The 18,329-nt window shown below is 42.9% G+C and overlaps 2 protein-coding genes across 4 annotated transcripts in view; one reads left to right on the top strand and one right to left on the bottom strand.

Annotated features, from left to right (window-relative positions):
• Positions 1 to 18,329, bottom strand: part of FBXO48 (F-box protein 48) — a 57,802-nt gene that overhangs the window by 6,592 nt on the left and 32,881 nt on the right. Inside the window, exon 1 of one of the 2 annotated variants that reach the window (XM_038751445.1) lies at positions 1,112 to 1,191. The exons of the other annotated variant lie outside the window; for it this stretch is intronic. The gene's annotated coding sequence lies outside the window, so the exon portion shown is untranslated. Of the gene's footprint in view, positions 1 to 1,111; positions 1,192 to 18,329 lie in introns of those variants that run through there. 2 annotated transcript variants of the gene reach the window in all.
• Positions 1,343 to 18,329, top strand: part of APLF (aprataxin and PNKP like factor) — a 35,403-nt gene continuing 18,416 nt past the window's right edge. Inside the window, exons 1-5 of one of the 2 annotated variants that reach the window (XM_038751442.1) lie at positions 1,343 to 1,438; positions 5,920 to 5,991; positions 11,125 to 11,291; positions 14,855 to 15,041; positions 17,153 to 17,273. In XM_038751442.1, coding sequence (XP_038607370.1) covers positions 1,343 to 1,438; positions 5,920 to 5,991; positions 11,125 to 11,291; positions 14,855 to 15,041; positions 17,153 to 17,273 — 643 coding nt within the window. Of the gene's footprint in view, positions 1,439 to 5,919; positions 5,992 to 10,540; positions 10,632 to 11,124; positions 11,292 to 14,854; positions 15,042 to 17,152; positions 17,274 to 18,329 lie in introns of those variants that run through there. The other variant, XM_038751443.1, reaches the window with a different exon arrangement.

Here is an 18,329-nt window from a genome sequence, read left to right on the forward strand (position 1 = left end):
CCCACCCCCCCCGTGGGACAACCTGATCACCTTGCAACCTCCCCAGCGCTTAGAATAGCGCTCTGCACACAGCAAGCACTTAATAAATGCCATCATTATCATTATTAGAACATTGCTTGACACATAGTAAGCGCTTAATAAATGCTATCATTATAATTACTATTAACAAAATGAATAGGATACTAATTACGTAGGAGTAAAATAGGGTAATAAGCACTGTGGCTCATTGGAAAGAGCCCGGGCTTTGGAGTCAGAGGTCATGGGTTCAAATCCCGGCTCCGCCAAGTGTCAGCTGTGTGACTTTGGGCAAGTCGCTTCACTTCTCCAGGCCTCAGTTCCCTCATCTGTAAAATGGGGATGAAGACTGTGAGCCCCCCCGTGGGACAACCTCATCACCCTGCAACCTCCCCAGCACTTCGAACAGCGCTCTGCACATAGTAAGCGCTTAATAAATGTCATTATTATTATTATCAGAACAGTGCTTGGCAAATAGTAAGCGCTTAATAAATGCTATCATTAGTATTACTATAAACAAAATAAATAGGATAGTAAAATAGAGTAATAAGCAGCATGGCTCAGTGGAAAGAGCCCGGGCTTTGGAGTCCGAGGTCATGGGTTCAAATCCCGGCTCCGCCAACTGTCATCATCATCATCATCATCAGCAATCGTATTTATTGAGCGCTTAGTATGTGCAGAGCACTGGACTAAGCACTTGGGAAGTACAAATTGGCAACACATAGAGACAGTCCCTACCCAACGGTGGGCTCACAGTCTAAAAGGGGGAGACAGAGAACAAAACCAAACATACCAACAAAATAAAAAGTCAGTTGTGTGACTTTGGGCCAGTCACTTCCCTTCTCCGGGCCTCAGTTCCCTCATCTGTAAAATGGGGATGAAGACTGTGAGCCCCCCCGTGGGACAACCTGATCACCCTGCAACCTCCCCAGCGCTTAGAACAGCGCTCTGCACATAGTAAGCGCTGAGCAAATCCCGTTATCATTATGAATAAATCTGTATTAATAAATGTGAGGGGCCCCGCGCCAACGGCCCCCACGAAGGGACGGCGGGCTGAGGGGACGGGGGCTGTCCCGTCGTCATGGCGACGCGGTACCTGGCGGGGGGTCGGCGCTCGCGCCCCCTCCTCTTCCGGCCCTTTCGACGCTCGGCACTCCGGCCCCCGGCCCGGCCTCTGCGCCTGCGCGGGGGCGGGGCATGCCGGGAGTTGTAGTTTCCCGCGGCCCGGCTGGGCGGGCGGAAGGGAGGCGCCGGAGGGGCCGGCGGACTACAAGTCCCGAGAGGCCCGGGGCGCGTGCGCGTGCCGCGCAGTGGGGCGCGCGGCGCCATGGCCGGGGGCTTCGAGCTGGCCCCGGCGGACGGCGGCGCGCGCGTTGCCTTGGCGACGGGGGAGACGGTCATCGGCCGCGGCCCGCTGCTGGGAGTAAGTGAGGGGGGGGGGGTCCTGCCTCCTCCCCCGCAACCCCTTCTCATAATAATAAATAATAATAATAATGATGGCATTTAGTAAGCGCTTACTATGTGCCAACCACTGTTCTAATCAATCAATCATTTATTTTTTTTAATGGCATTTATTAAGCGCTTACTATGTGCCAAGCACTGTTCTAAGCGCTGGGGAGGTTACAAGGTGACCAGGTTGTCCCGCGGGGGGCTCACGGTCTTCATCCCCATTTTACAGAGGAGGGAACTGAGGCCCGGAGAAGTGAAGGGACTCGCCCAAAGTCACACAGCTGACAGTTGGCGGAGCTGGGATTTGAACCCATGACCTCTGACTCCAAAGCCCGGGCTCTTTCCACTGAGCCACGCTGCTTCTCTATTGAGCGCTTACTGTGTTCTAATATAATAATAATAGTGATGGCATTTATTAAGTGCTTACTATGTGCCAAGCACTGTTCTAATCAATCAATCAATCAATCGTTTATTGAGCGCTTACTGTGTACTAATATAATAATAATAATGATGGCATTTAGTAAGCGCTTACTATGTGCAAAGCACTGTTCTAAGCGCTGGGGAGGTTACAAGGTGATCAGGTTGTCCCACAGGAGGCTCACAGTCTTCATCCCCATTTTACAGAGGAGGGAACTGAGGCCCAGAGAAGTGAAGTGACTCGCCCAAAGTCACACAGCTGACAGTTGGCGGAGCTGGGATTTGAACCCATGACCTCTGACTCCAAAGCCCGGGCTCTTTCCACTGAGCCACGCTGCTTCTCTATTGAGCGCTTACTGTGTACTAATAGAATAATAATGATGGCATTTATTAAGCGCTTACTATGTGCCAAGCACTGTTCTAATCAATCAATCATTTATTGAGCGCTTACTGTGTACTAATGTAATAATAATAATGATGGCATTCATTAAGCACTTACTATGTGCCAAGCACTGTTCTAATCAATCAATCAATCATTTATTGAGCGCTTACTGTGTACTAATAGAATAATAATAATGATGGCATTTATTAAGCGCTTACTATGTGCCAAGCACTGTTCTAATCAATCAGTCAATCATTTATTGAGCGCTTACTGTGTACTAATAGAATAATAATAATGATGGCATTTAGTAAGCGCTTACTATGTGCCAAGCACTGTTCTAATCAATCATTTATTGAGCGCTTACTGTGTACTAATATAATAATAATAATGATGGCATTTATTAAGCGCTTACTATGTGCAAAGCACTGTTCTAATCAATCAATCATTTATTGAGCGCTTACTGTGTACTAATATAATAATAATGATGGCATTTATTAAGCGCTTACTGTGTGCCAAGCACTGTTCTAATCAATCAATCAATCATTTATTGAGCGCTTACTGTGTACTAATAGAATAATAATAATGATGGCATTTATTAAGCGCTTACTATGTTCCAAGCACTGTTCTAATCAATCAAATCAATCATTTATTGAGCGCTTACTGTGTACTAATAGAATAATAATAATGATGGCATTTAGTAAGCGCTTACTATGTGCCAAGCACTGTTCTAATCAATCAATCAATTAATCATTTATTGAGCGCTTACTGTGTACTAATAGAATAATAATAATGATGGCATTTATTAAGCGCTTACTATGTGCCAAGCGCTGTTCTAAGCGCTGGGGAGGTTACAAGGTGATCAGGTTGGCCCACGGGGGGCTCACAGTCTTCATCCCCATTTGACAGAGGAGGCAACTGAGGCCCAGAGAAGTGAAGTGACTTGCCCAAAGTCACATAGCTGACAGTTGGCGGAGCCGGGATTTGAACCCCTGACCTCTGACTCCAAAGCCCGGGCTCTTTACACTATGTGCCAAGCACTGTTCTAAACGCTGGGGTAGATAATAATAATAATGATGGCATTTATTAAGCACTTACTATGTGCCAAGCACTGTCCTAAGCGCTGGGGTAGATAATAATAATGATGGCATTTATTAAGCGCTTACTAAGTGCAAAGCACTGTTCTAAGCACTGGGGAGATTACAAGGTGATGGAGGTTGTCCCAGTGGGGGCTCACAGGCTTCATCCCCATTTTGCAGATGAGGTAGCTGAGGCCCAGAGAATAATAATAATAATAATGGCATTTGTTAAGCGCTTACTATGTGCAAAGCAGGGAGGTTACAAGGTGATCAGGTTGTCCCACTGGGGGCTCACAGGCTTCATCCCCATTTTACAGATGAGCTACCTGAGGCCCAGAGAATAATAGTAATAATAATGGCATTTGTTAAGCGCTTACTATGTGCAAAGCAGGGAGGTTACAAGGTGATTAGGTTGTCCCACTGGGGGCTCACAGGCTTCATCCCCATTTTACAGATGAGCTACCTGAGGCCCAGAGAAGTGAAGTGACTTGCCCAAAGTCACACAGCCGACAAGTGGCGGAGCTGGGATTTGAACCCGTGACCTCTGACTCCAAAGCCCGGGCTCTTTCCACTGAGTCACGCTGCTTACACCTCTCCATCGGGGCTCATCCTCTCCCCCACCACTCCAGCCTTGGCTGTACCAGCCCCATCTGGGCAGGATCCTCCACAACCCCGTCTCCACCTCCCCATCTGGGCTGGATTCCCCCACAACCCTGTCTACTTGTACTTCGTATAATATCTGCCTGGAATCAATCAATCAATCAATTGTATTTATTGAGCGCTTACTATGTGCAGAGTACTGTACTAAGCGCTTGGGAAGTACAAATTGGCAATGCATAGAGACAGTCCCTACCCAACAGTGGGCTCACAGTCTAAAAGGGGGAGACAGAGAACAAAACCAAACATACCAACAAAATAAAATAAATAGGATAGAAAAGTACAAGTAAAATAAATAGAGTAATAAATATGTACAACCATATATACATATATACAGGTGCTGTGGGGAAGGGAAGGAGGTAAGATGGGGGGATGGAGAGGGGGAACATAGGAAGCGCTTAACAGATACCGTAAAAAGTGCCATTATGGATGGTGATGAATAAATATGAGTGATTGATGAGTGAAAAAAATGGAGGGAGATGGTATAGATTCTGAAGAGTTCCTGTTCGATGTGGAAACAGAGGGAGTCACTGGAGGATTTAAGGAGAGGAGATAGTCTAGTGATGAGGAGGCCAGAGCTTATACCAGGGAGGGAACAATTTGGTTGGAGTGGGAAGGGATGGGTTTGGGAGATGAACTTGGGGCAGTATTCCTTAAGCACTTTGATACTCACCCCACCCTCAGCCTCACGGCACTTATGTAGATAGCCTTACATTCTGCTACTTCCCCTATATGTAATGTATTTTGAGCCCCACGTGGGACAACTTGATCACCTTGTATCCCCCCCAGCGCTTAGAACAGTGCTCTGCACATAGTAAGCGCTTAACAGATGCCATCATCATTATTATTATTGTCAGCACCCACTAGGCTGTAAGCTCCTTAAAGACAGGTATCACGTCTACCAACTCTTATTGTTCTCTCCCAGGCACATATTACAATGCTCTGCACACAGTAAGGGCTCAAAAACTAGCATTGATTGATCGATCAGGCAGTCATTTACTTAATAGGGAAAAAGGAGTTATTCTGACACTGAAGTGACCTGGAGTCATTCTGACCCTTGCAAAATATCTGTCCTCGGAATTTAAATTTAAATCACTCAGGATAGATGGTGGCTAATTTTTTAAAAAGTTTTTTTTTTAATTAAAAAAAAATTAAAAAATTTTCTTAAAACAAGCCAAGCTAGAGAGTCCCCATTCTCCTTGCTGTGCTCAACCACCTTGCACTATAAGGATGATTTTCTGTATATCTAGCCAAACTTTGTCTTGCCTCAATGCCAAATCCTTAGCGTACATTATATCCCATTGATTGATATTCCAGTGATGATGAAGTCTAAAACCATCAGCAGGTGATGACTACAGGTGCTATATATATATATATATATATATATATATATATATATATATATATATATATATATATATGCTATGACAGTGCTATTCACACTGATATATATATATATATATACATATAAACATATATATCAGAGTGACTAGCATTCTCAGTCGTTCCACTGCTGTTTCTCAGCCTCTAATGACTGTAGCACCTGGTGAGGATGAGGGGGATGAGGGGGACTCATTCTAGTTTCCTGCATGGTCATTCAATAACATTATCTATCTGGTTTGGGGCCGACAGATATTGTGGAAATCCAGTGCCCAACGGAGGTGAAAGATAGGATCGATACAGTTGATGAGTTAGTGCAGTACCGGGTTGTAGATTTAACTTGTCTCAGGAAGAAAGCACTTTCAAACCAGTTTTGTTTCTTCCAGACCCTAGAAATGTGGAATCCAACTGATTTAGGAGTTATTGAATTACTCTGCTTTCCCCCTCTCTGTCTCTCTATTCCGGTTCTATGTTTGTTTTTATTTTCAGGTGGGTTTTTTTTTTATGAAGCGCATGTCTAATAACGTTATTTTGTCTCTCCAGATAGCAGACAAAAAAGTGTCAAGACGACATGCCATACTGGAGGTGGTGGGTGATCAGCTTCGAATCAAACCGGTAACTTGATTGTTGATTTTGTGGTTTTTTTTCCCCCTTTTTTCTTCTTTACAAGTTAGGGTATTGATTTTTTTCAATTTGAGAAAAATTTGGGAATTTTTTTTTTTTAAGCAGTGTGGCCTAGTGAAAAGAGCATGGATCTGGGATTCCTAGAACCTGGTTTTAGTCCTAGCTCCTCCACGTACCTGCTGTATGACCTTGGGCAAGTCACTTCTCTGTGCCTCAGTTTCCTCATCTGAAAAGTGGCGATTAAGACTAACATGGATCGAGTCCAGCCTGATTAGCTTATATCTACTACAGCATTTAGTACAGTGCCTGGCACATAATATGTGCTTAATAAATACCATTAAAAAAAAAAAAAGAATGGCCACCTTTTGTTTCTTTGAAGACAAGATTTCAGTGTGTTTACTGCCTTAGGAGGTCTTATAATTCTGTGATTGATGATAGCCTAGGGATTGCCCACCTACAGAATGTCTCCCTTGGCCAGTTGCCAAAATTGGGACAGAGAGAGGTGAGGGAAAACAGACTGACTTGGCGGGGTGGAGCGCAAAGAGGGGGAAAATGGGTGATGTTTGTCAAGGACAAACCGTGAGAAGCTGGACTCTGCTTCTCCCCTTTCTTCACTCGCCTTCTCCACTGATTTCTACCACTGTTGGAGGAGATAGTAGATTTCCAAACCCACCGATTTTGTTGCTTTTGGCATTTAAACAGATTGAACAGATGACAAAGGGACAGTCTAACAGGGTCCTCAACATTAGGGCTAAGCAAGTGTCCAAATAGCTCCAGTAGTTGAAATGGGGCTAATTTTGCACCTCCGCACATCCGCCAAGCTAGCTCTCTTCCCCCCTTCAAAGTCCTACTGAGAGCTCACCTCCTCCAGGAGGCCTTCCTAGACTGAGCCCCCTTTTTCCTCTCCTCCTCTCCATCCCCCCTGCCCTGCCTCCATCCCCTCCCCACAGCACCTGTATATATGTTCGTACAGATTTATTACTCTATTTTACTTGTACATATTTACTATTCTATTTATTTTGTTAATGATGTGCATCTAGCTTTATTTTTATTTATTCCGGTGACTTGACACCTGTTCACATGTTTTGTTCTGTTGTCTGTCTCCCCCTTCTAGACTGTGAGCCCGTTGTTGGGTAGGGACCGCCTCTGTATGTTGCCAACTTGTACTTCCCAAGTGCTTAGTACAGCGCTCGGCACACATTAAGCTCTCAATAAATACGATTGAATGAAAGAATGAATATTTTTTTTTTCTAATTCACTGAGTGTTTTTATTCTTGTGCAGTTTCCGTTTCGTGTTGGTTTCAACCTCGATTTATACAGAATTTAGTATGGTATCCATTTCATGGTTAACGTTCATTTCCCTAAAGCTTTGTGTTCAAGGAAAGGAAATGGCTTTTTTATGGGAAAAAAAATGCGTCTTTTGTCTCGTGGTATTCTGAGTGTCTACATGCTGTTCCCTGCCATCAGTCAGAGAAGCTGGCAGAGGAGGGAGAGTTGGGTTAAGCCGAGAACCAGTCCTCTGGGATGGGAGAGATCGACCCTGACTTGAGGAGAACTATTGCACCTATGTAATCTGCTTTGTCTTTTAGTAGGAAAAGGCAGGATTCCAGTGAGAGTTTATCTGCTTACTTAAACCTAACTTCCCCTTCAAAGACCTTCTCCTTATAGGTCCTGGCTACTCCACGGAGATCAACTCTAAATTGTAAATCCTTTTGGGGAAAAAAAAACCTGTGTGCAACTTGCAAGTAAGAGTGGATGCCCAAGCTAATCAGGAGAATGCCCCCACAACCCAATTTCCCAGAAAAACAGACCCTCTCTACAGCCTAAGTCTAGCGTTAGCCGATCTGCTTAGCTATGACAAAAATTAGCTGCAGTTCTTCTTTTTGCTTCATGGAAAAGAAGTTGTTTTGTACAAAATAAATGAATAAGTAAATACACACTTGGATCCTCCAGTATTTTTTCCAGTGGTTGTTGGTTTTGTCCCCTGTGGTCTTGGCCAATGTTTATTCTTCCTAGAAAGCGTGATCATATGCCAGGAAAGGATTCTTCCTGGCAGTGAAAACTTCCTTTCAGTCTGGCCTTGTTACTCTTGCTCTGCCCATCTGCAGTAGTTCCATACATGTTCTTTTAATATTTACAGTTCACCTCAAATGCATTTTTCTTTTGGTATCAGGAAGGTGTTTTTTTTTGACGCAAGTGTTTGGAAAGACGTGCCGTTCAAATAAAAATAGATTCAAATTCTGTATTCCTATTGTAATGTCATTCAGGGAGCAGTTTCTATAATACTAAACTATCTAATGACTCTCTCCTTTTCTCTCTTGAGAGGAAATGTGTGCAAAGTATTGTAGAGCTGAATGATCAAAGTTGTAAGTGTGTGTCTTGCTTTGCATTGGGGATGAATTCTTAGGAGAGGTTGAAGGAGTGTTTTTAGCTGAGGACCATTTTAACCAAAGACAACTGGTTCCAGAAAACCTTCACATCTGCTTCCCTATCATGCCATGCCCCTAGCTGCTGTCAGTCACCCATCAGTCACTTCTGAATGCCTGGGTTGTTTTATCGGTCTCAGTTAATGATGGAATTTATTAAGCACCTACTGTGTTCTAAGTACTGTACTAAGCAATCAATCAATCAGTTGTATTTATTGAGCGCTTACTGTGTGCAGAGCACTGTACTAAGCACTTGGGAAGTCCAAGTTGGCAACATATAGAGACGGTCCCTACCCAACAACGGGCTCCCAGTCTAGAAGGGGGCGACAGACAACAAAACAAAACATGTAGACGGGTGTCAAAATCGTCAAAACAAACAGAATTAAAGTTATATGCGCATCATTAACAAAATAAATGGAATAGTAAATACGTACAAGCACCGACGTAGATAGAAGATAATCAGATTAGACCCAATTCCTGTCCCACTTGGGGGCTCACATTTTATGAGGGAAGGAGGAAAGGTATTTTATCCCCATTTTACAGATGACAAAATTGAGGCACAGAGAAGTTGTGATACCCTGAGGCCACACAGCAGGCAAGTGGTGAAGTCGGGACCAAAACCCAGATTTCCTGACTCTGAGTCCCATGCTCTTTCCACCAGGCAATGTTGGTTTCAACCTCGATTTATACAAAATCTAGTAAGGTATCCATTTCATCGTTAATGCCCATTTCCCTAGAGCTTTCCAGTCATTTTTAAGATCAGCCGCTAAAGGTAACCCCAGAGTGGCCATCTAAAAGCCAGGAACTACATTAGGGCACACTAGTGTACCCTGAGGTTACCCCCGGTTTGGGATCCTCCGATAGGCACAGGAAGCATCTGGCATTGAGCTAGCCAGCCCCGTTTCCTAAGGGCTGCCTGCTGAGGTTTGAAAGGATGTCATAATTCCACTCTCCGCATGATAGCAAGTCTCTGAATTGGTAGATTCCACATTCTACATTACACAGACTCCTTTGCTTTCAAACAAATTACTGGTTTTTACTAAGGTTTTCATTGCAGCCAGTAGTTGTTCAGCAATCACAAACTAATCCAAGAAGGACTTCCTTTTTCTGGTTTGGTACTCATTCACCCCAGAGATAATTTGCCTTACTTAAACCCACAATTAGGCTTCTCCTAACATCTTTTTTGAGGGCACACTGTCCGTAGGGTAGTAATAATAATAACAATAATAATAAAATGTCTGTCTCCCTTGTTTGCCCTCTTAAACTGTGAATCCCAAGTGGGACAGGGACGACGCCCAACCTAATTAATTGGTATCTACCCCAGCGCTTAGAACAGTGCTTGACACATAGTAAATGCTTAAACAAATACAATAATAATAATAATAATGGTAATTGTGGTTTTTGTTAAGCTCTTACTAAGTGCCAAGTACTATGCCAAGCACTGGGGTAGGTAGAATGGATCAGTGGTTGATATTTATTGAGTGCTTACCATATGTCAAACTAAGCACTTGGGAGAAGAAAAAGAGTTGTTAGATATGCTCCCTGTGCTCAAGGAATTTACAGTCAAACTCGAATGTGATTTTTCATTCCCATCCTTTAAGAAACCATCTGATCTGGGCACACCTGATCAGCAGGTGTGCTGTGGGAGGTAACGCCTACCTGCCGAGGTTCATTTAAGGGAGCCTGCGCTTGTTATGAACCTGTTCAAGGGGTCATCAGGTTAGGGATGATGACGATGATGCAGAAGGACAAAAAATCTTAGACACGGTCTGTTGTAGATTATGCAAATGAAAATGGCCCAGGTCCAAAGGGCCTTGCGAGTAGGACCAGAGACCATGCTCAGAAAAAGGTTATGGCATATGGAATAATACCCTGTTGAACTGTATAGATATTTTTTCTCTAAATTGTAACGGTTTAGTCAGGGCCTGTTAACCCTCACATGGGCCTGGGATTAATGGATTTTGTAGGGGCCCTTGTAACAGGCGACATGATTAGGTCACAATGTGAACGATGGCATTGGCATCTCGTCCCAGGTCCAACTGAATAGCATCCACAGAGCCTCTCCCTTGGTTGTGCTGGTGGTTTGGTGGGAATTGTGACTCCCTGCGTGGCAGCAACAATGACCCCTGCTAGCCCCTCACATGCTGTCCCTGCCAACTGGTCATTGCTACAGGGAGAAGGGGCCGGAGAGGCCTCCTCAAGATGGTGAGCGATTGGAGGGAAAGGGTGCCATCGGGATTGAGAAGAGAGGCTTAACTGGGGGCTGGAGCGATGAAGGCAGGTTACTTGGCTGGAAACCATAGTGTGGGGTGCTTGGGGTCCTATCTCCCCCTCCCCACACCTTAGCTGGAGACCCCTGGGCTCCAGCCCCATGGGCCCCTCCCTTAACCCAGCCCTGGACTTACTGATACGCAGATGGTGCTGAACATCATCATCAATCGTATTTATTGAGCGCTTACTGTGTGCAGAGCACTGTACTAAGCACTTGGGAAGTACAAGTTGGCAACATATAGAGACAGTCCCTACGCAACAGTGGGCTCAGTCTTGTGTTCTGACTGAAGTACATTTTCTTTTGGGTATTGGACTCTCACAACTTTCTGGGTCAGCTGTTATTTGTAATTTGTTGTACTTCTAAGCCACATCCATCCTTTGACAAGATACTGTAGCGTATCCTTTATTTTTTCTTTTTGTTTGGCAGACCCACAGTAATCCTTGTTTTCGTCAGGCTTCTGAAGAGAGCCAGCTATTGCCGTTGGAAGCAAATGAGTGGCATTGGTTGAATCATGGAGATCGTTTTTCCCTGTTAATAGATAAATATATTTTCCGGGTTCTCTCTACACACTCGCAAACGGAATGCACTTTAAGGTAAGAATATTCGGAAGTGAGGGCAATAAATAATACTGTTAGTTTTGCAGTTGCTCAACTAAGCTGATTGGTTCATAAATACTCCTGAAGTTACTTCTGCCTTTAAGTGGAATTTAGCTCGGTGACTTTTTTTTTTTTTATCTTGGTGTGCTAGACTTCTGAATTTAGAAATTAAAGTTTTGTAATATATTAATGAAAAAGGCAATTTTAAGAAGTTAATCTAGTGAAGCCAAGGAGGGAAAAGTAAAATGGTGATTGTAGTGAACAACCTTTCCTTAGGCATCCTGGAACCTCTGTATCTTTTGGTATTAAATGCGTGACAACCTCATTCCTTAGGATGATTTTCTAGCTCTTCTTTTCAGGACAAAAAGAATTCATAGAATAAGGAATAGGTAAATCTAGGAAATTATACATTAATCCATAACACATCCATTGTAACTTCAAACCCTTATCTTCAGACCTGGAGTTTAACCCTTCCCTTTCTCCTTTTTTTTTTTTTTCCTTTTGTCTCCCTGACCTTATTATTCCCAAAATTTGAGGGGCTGCAGGAAATGGAGGGATGAGGGAGGGAAGAAGTTAGAAAGAGAAGCAGCATGAACCTAGTGGAAAGAGCAGGGGCCTGGGGGTCCCTAGCTTTGCCATTTGTCTGCTCTGTGACCTTTGGCAAGTCACTGAGCTTCTCTGTTACCTCATCTGTAAAATGGGGATTAAAACTGTGAGCCCTATTTGGGACGGGAACTGTGTTCAACCTGATCATCTTGTCTCTACCCCAGAGCTTAGTGCCAGTGCCTGGCACATACTAAGCACTTAACAAATACACTTTAAAAAAAAAAAAGGTAATATTTCCCCCTTGCACTTATCTTTTCCAGGCACCTTTGTTAATTCCCCTACTGTTGGCTGCTGAAACTTAGAACATCTACAGAAACCTCTCCCAGAAACAACAAAAGCCTTCATCGTGCCCATTTCCTTCTCTAGCATGTTACAGAAGGACTTCTTGTGAGATGGGCCAGAGAACTGTGGGTCTGTGGGCAGTTTGTCTAGGACTCTTCATTGTAGGTCCTCCTCTTTCTCTCTTGATCTTGTGTGGTGCTCTCACCAAATTAGGTAGTTTAAATAATAGCCACCTCTGACTTTGTAAGGTGAAAATATTTTATATTTTGTCATTTAAAAAGTTAGCTTACTGGGTCAAAAACAACTTAAAAAAAGATTTTGGTTGAGGGCTTATTACAAAACACATGCAATCCTGGACAAGTTTCATTTGAGAACAGACATTCAGATGAATTGCCCAGTTTTTATTTCCTTTTAGTTTTATATCCTTGCAGAAAGGTTCAGAAATTTCATATTTTTTTCTTAAATTTAGGAGTATACTCCTTACATTGAAACCTTAATGCCAGTAGATGTTTAAGCAATTTGTGTGTGCTGATTGCTAGCTTTCTTACATAAACTTAGGGCCTGTTGAGATTCCCTGCTGGTTAGGAAACATTCTATTCGATACAATAGAGAAAACTGAGTCAACCATCAGTAGCTGAATTCAGTTGAAATCAAATTGTTGTAAAATACAATTACCCTGTTTCATTAAGCAATTTACAAGAAGCCTTAAGAAACCAACTCTCTTTTGAATCACAGTAAAAAAGAACAGAATAACATCAAGGGTTCCATTAAAGCTTACCAAAAATTTGATTTAGACTTTCGCTACCGTGTATTTAGGAAGGTGGTTTGGGGGAACGCTAACCTACGTGATAGTTAACGTATGAGAGATACAGGTGGCATTTTAGCTTTGAAGCTGGCTGTAATAATTGATTATTATTTTATTTTTTTAAAAAAAATCTAAGGCATTGGATGTGGAGCAAAAACCATTGGTATTTGAGCCTTGGGGATGAAACCTTCTGTTACTGATCATTTTTTAAGTATAAGTTATCCTTTAATATGACTAGTAATCCATCTCTTGAAACAAAGGAAAAATCATTTGATCGGATTAGAAATTTCAGTGAGGCACCACGATATTTCTAGATTTAAGCCATTCTGAGATAGCTTGTGTTTTCATTGTGCGTTGGAGCTAGAATGCTGTTGAGGAATTAAGAAACATTCTTCTGACAACACACACCTATCGGGGTAGGAGGGTAAAATGGTGTGGTGTTGGAGGAAAGGTAGGGCATATACATTTGGCATTGTTCAAGATAGAGACAATGATGCAGTTTCTCTTTAAGGCAAGATTTCAATAATTCTACCTCTACTAAAGAAGAGCTCTCTGAGTAAGATAAGGAATATGAACTGTAAGCTCTTTGGAGCAATTTTAAAACACTTTAATGTGTGTTTTATGAGGTTTCTCTTATTTTGGAGAAATTACCCGTGTATGCAGAGACTGCTTTTTAGCACAGGCTATAGCAGATCTAAAAATAAAGCAGCACATTTTGGGAGTATATTTTAAGATTCAACACAGTCAATTCATGCTGCCATTATCTAGGTTCTGAACATCCTCACAACTTTGTGCTACAGAAATCTGAAGCAGTTTGGATTTAATTTAGGTTGCCCTATTTTAGCAAATAGGTGTTCAGATTTGGGAATGGAGGTTGGGACTCGTGCAGGTAAAGCAAGAGGAAATTTGTTGAAACAAGCTCTGGTCTCTGAATTCTATACCTTTCTAATTTGTGTCTTGTACTGTTGTACTTTCTCATGCACTTAACAGAGGTTTAATCCCTTGGAGGCACTTAAAGACTCTTAATTCATTGATTGATGCTCAGGAATTTTTGTTTTATGAGAAAAGCAATGGGGAACCAATAGAGACTTTTGAGGAGGGGAATGGTATCCTCTGGCATTTTTAATAGATGTTTTGCATTAAAAGAGGCTATTAGAAAGGTCCACCTGGGAGGTGAGATGTGGGCAGAGAATGTGTCTATTATATTGTTCAATCAATCAATCGTATTTATTGAGCACTTACTATGTGCAGAGCACTGTATTAACTGCTCAGGAGAGTACGATACACCAGAATTAGCAGACACGTTCCCTTCCCATAACAAGCTTACAGTCTAAAGGGAGAGACAGAGATTAATATGCATAAATAAGTAATTTATAATCTGTAATTTAAAGATACGTGTATAGGTGCTGTGGGGTTGTGAATGGCGCAGATATCAAATGTCCCAAGGTCACAGATTGAAGTGCATAGATATCAGGGAAGGGAGAGTGAAACGGGGAAAAGAGGGCTTATTTGGGGAAGGCCTCTTGGAGGAGGACTCCTTACTGTTGGGTTGTACTCTCTCAGGCACTTAGTAGAGCGCTCTGCACACAGTAAACACTCAAATATGATTGATTAATTAATCGATCAGGACCAGGTGGTGATTATAAGGGAGGAGGGGAAGGAGGAATATTATCAAGGAAGAGCCTTTGGCAGGTCAAGATTGTGAATTTGTAAGCCAGTGTGAGTGATGATGTGGTCTACCGCGGTGGAAAGTTAGGAATAGAGGAGGTTTGGGAGGGAGGATGAAGAGTAAAGTTTGGCTACAATAACATACATTTCGGTATATGCTTCTGAAATCGATGTTTATAAATGCATTTTCATTTAACAGAAACAGTCCGATCCTTGATGAAGATGACCTACTGAATGATGCGCCTGGATCCCCCTTAAATAACTTGCCTATTAGCCTGTCATCTGGTCCTTCTCGGGTGGAGTCATCCTTGTCTTGCGGTAAAAGTTCTGCTAAGAAAGCACCTTCAGGGCTCCAGGGGACAGAAGAAACGGCCTCTAATAGTTTGGTGAGAGCATTTGACATTTGATCGCAATTCTACCATGGTATGGGAACCGGGATTTGGGAGCTGACAAGAAAAGTGGGGTCAGATCCAAAGTGGACCTGATTTCAGAGTAACCGTGTTAAGTGAATGTGGTCCAAGATTGTCTTGTTGGGTTTTGTCCATTGTCTTGTACTGGCTGTTCTCCCCTGGTGATGAGAAAGGGACTGCTAAGCTTGGGAATAAGGAATTCATCTTGGGAGCAGTGTGCCTAGTGGAAAGAGCAAGGACCTGGGAGTGAAGAGATCTGGGTTCTGTTCACAGCTCCTTTACTAATCTGCTGTATGGCTTTGGGCAAGTCACTACACCTCTCTGTGCCTCAGTTTCCTCACTGATAAAATGGTAATATGATACCCTAGAACAGTGCTTTGCACACAGTAAGCGCCATCAATAAATGCCATCATTATTATTATTATTATTCTAATACCTATGCTAGCTGCCACTTGGATTTTGAGCACCATGTGAGACTGTATCTGATCTGATTATCTTGTGTCCACCCCAGTGCTTAGCAAAGAACGAACCAACCTTGTCAGTGAGGTGGGTATACTTCTGTAGCTGGCCTTATCCATTAAGCTGTCTCTACATTAGGGGAGTGTGTAGTTCTTGAACCTGTTTCTACATGTCCCTGGTAGTCTTCTTGGAGGAAACCCATAAGAGACTTAACTTACCTTCTGACTTGGAGTCAGAAGTGACTAGCAGAATTATACACAAGGCATCCAAGGAGGGTGTCTGGGGATGCAGACCTGTTAACTTTTATCCCTGTGTCTTTGCCTAGGTTTGGCCAATTCTTAGCGATTACATCAACCTACAGAACAACATTTATATCTTTTCCTTGACCAATGTATATCTGATTTCCTAATAGGTAACAGACATCCACCTTTTTAATGAACATAACTACTTAGGTTGCAAGCAGGAGAGGGTCAGACTACTGACTTTGGGAATTACCTTTATTTTAGACAATTAGCTGGATTTATCTCCTGAATAGGGGGTGCCCATCTGGCCACAGTAACTTGCCTTCACACAGGTCAGAAGTCCAGGGCTAGGTCTGGCTCTGGACCACAGTGTCCTGTTGCCAAACCAGACCATAAGCAAACCACCACCATCTACTGCAAATACATACTGTGCCTTCTGGAAGCGAGGCCTAAGCTGCTTCCAGTTTATCCTCAGCTCAGATCCTGTTTGGAGTATCAGGGCTCCATAAAAAAAAAACACCAAATGAGGTAAGCTCATTATGGGCAGGGAACGTGACTGTAAATTTCTCTTGTACTCTCTTCCAAGTGCTTAGAACAGCGTTCTTCACTGTACAGACTGCATAACGCAAGTGTGAACTGCTCTCAGTAAATACTAGTGATTGATGGGTAGATTGAGATCTGGAAAAGCAGTGTGGTATAATAGAGCACAGGAGACTTGGCTTCTAATCTTGGCTCTGCACCTTGCCTGCTGTGTGACCTTGGGCAAGTCAGCTTAGCTTCGCTGTGCCTCAATCTCCTCATCTGTAAAATGGGGACTAAATTCCTGTTCTCCCTCTTAGAATCTGAGCCCCATTTGGAACAGGGTTGCGTCCACCCTGATTGTCTTGTATTTACTCCAGCGCTTAGTATAGTGCTTGGCAGTTAGTAAGTGCTTCATTAATACGCAATTATTAGTAGTAGAAATATTAGTAACCCAGCTAGGCCTATGTGGGCTTTCTGCTGATCAGCCTGTGTTCGCTCCGTTTCCCCCCCCCCCCCCACCCCCATCATCTGGAACCCGCATATCAAGCCTGGTTATCCCAGTTGCCCCCCATTAACTCCTTAAATCCCTGCAGGAGTAGTGTTTGCTATCACTGAACTGCTTCTGCTTGCTTTATATGAGTCTTTTTAAAAGTTCCAAGGACAAGAGTCAGAGAGTCCAGTACCATTAGATACAGTTATTTTGAAATTCCTTGATGCTACAGGCATACATTTAGCAAATGCCGATCAGCTGAGGATAGATTTTTTTTCTAATAATGCTTTTTAAAATATATGGGTTTGAATTTGAGGGGAAAGGGGAAGGATACATTACTGATATTGTGGTATTAATCAAGGATGCTTCTTCAGTCTCTTGTGGGAATCAGCAATGTTAAGCCAAACCCTGTCCAGAGGAAACGGATCCTTCCGGCTTGGATGCTGCAGGAAGATCTAAACACCCCAAACCCCTCAACTACACCAACCAACACAGGTGAGTTTGTGCCCTCCCTCATCTTTAAATAAATACTTGCTTTGTCATTTTCTGAAAAAACGAACAAAAACAACCCCCGTTCTGCTAGTACAAAGTGTACAGTGCAAGTGTGAACTGCAGTTTTTATCCACTGCCAAGAAATTTGTAGAGTAATAATAATAATGATGGCATTTATTAGGTGCTTACTATGTACTGTTCTAAGTGCTGGGGAGGTTACAAGATCATCAGGTTGTCCCATGAGGGGCTCACAGTCTAATCCCCATTTTACAGATGAGGTAACAGAGGCCCACTGTTGGGTAGGGACTGTCTCTATACGTTGCCAACTTGTACTTCCCAAGCACTTAGTAAAGTGCTGTGCACACAGTAAGCGCTCAATAAATACGATTGATTGATTGATTGAGGCACAGAGAAGTCAAGTGACTTGCCCAAAGTCATACAGCTGACAACTGGCAGAGCGGGATTTGAACCCATGACCTCTGACTCCAAAGCCTGGGCTCTTTCCATTGAGCCATGCTGCTTCTCTAGAGTAGTTGAAAGGAATCCATTAGTTTCCACCTTTTATCATATCTTTCTATTTACAATTTTGAGGCAATATCTCATGCTTTCTCTTATAGATATGTGAGTTTTAATGTGTAGTCTGTAAATGTAAATACCTCTAACTGGAGCAGGTATGTTATTGATCTTTCCAGTGCACTTACTCAGAGCACCTGGGCATAGGATGAGTTAGAGAAGAAGTTTGAAGCATTTTGTGAGGAATTTTGCTTTATGCAGAGGGACACAGAAAGCCAGTGGAGGGTTTTGAAGGCAGGAGAGATGTGGAATGAGCAACGCTTCAGGAAAATAATCTGTGAAGCAACAAGAAGTGTAGAGTGGAGGCACAGAAACCTTGGCAACTGGGAGACCAGCGAGGAGGCTGTGAATACTCTAGCCATGTTGACTGTAAGCTCCTTGTAAGCAGGGAATCGCATCCTACCAACTCTGTTGTGTTATACATTCCCATTCATTTAGTACAGGGCTTCACACAGTAAACCTCAATAAATGCCATTGACTGATTGA

This window comes from Tachyglossus aculeatus, chromosome 9 (genome assembly GCF_015852505.1).
Source record: "Tachyglossus aculeatus isolate mTacAcu1 chromosome 9, mTacAcu1.pri, whole genome shotgun sequence".
NCBI lineage: Eukaryota > Metazoa > Chordata > Mammalia > Monotremata > Tachyglossidae > Tachyglossus > Tachyglossus aculeatus.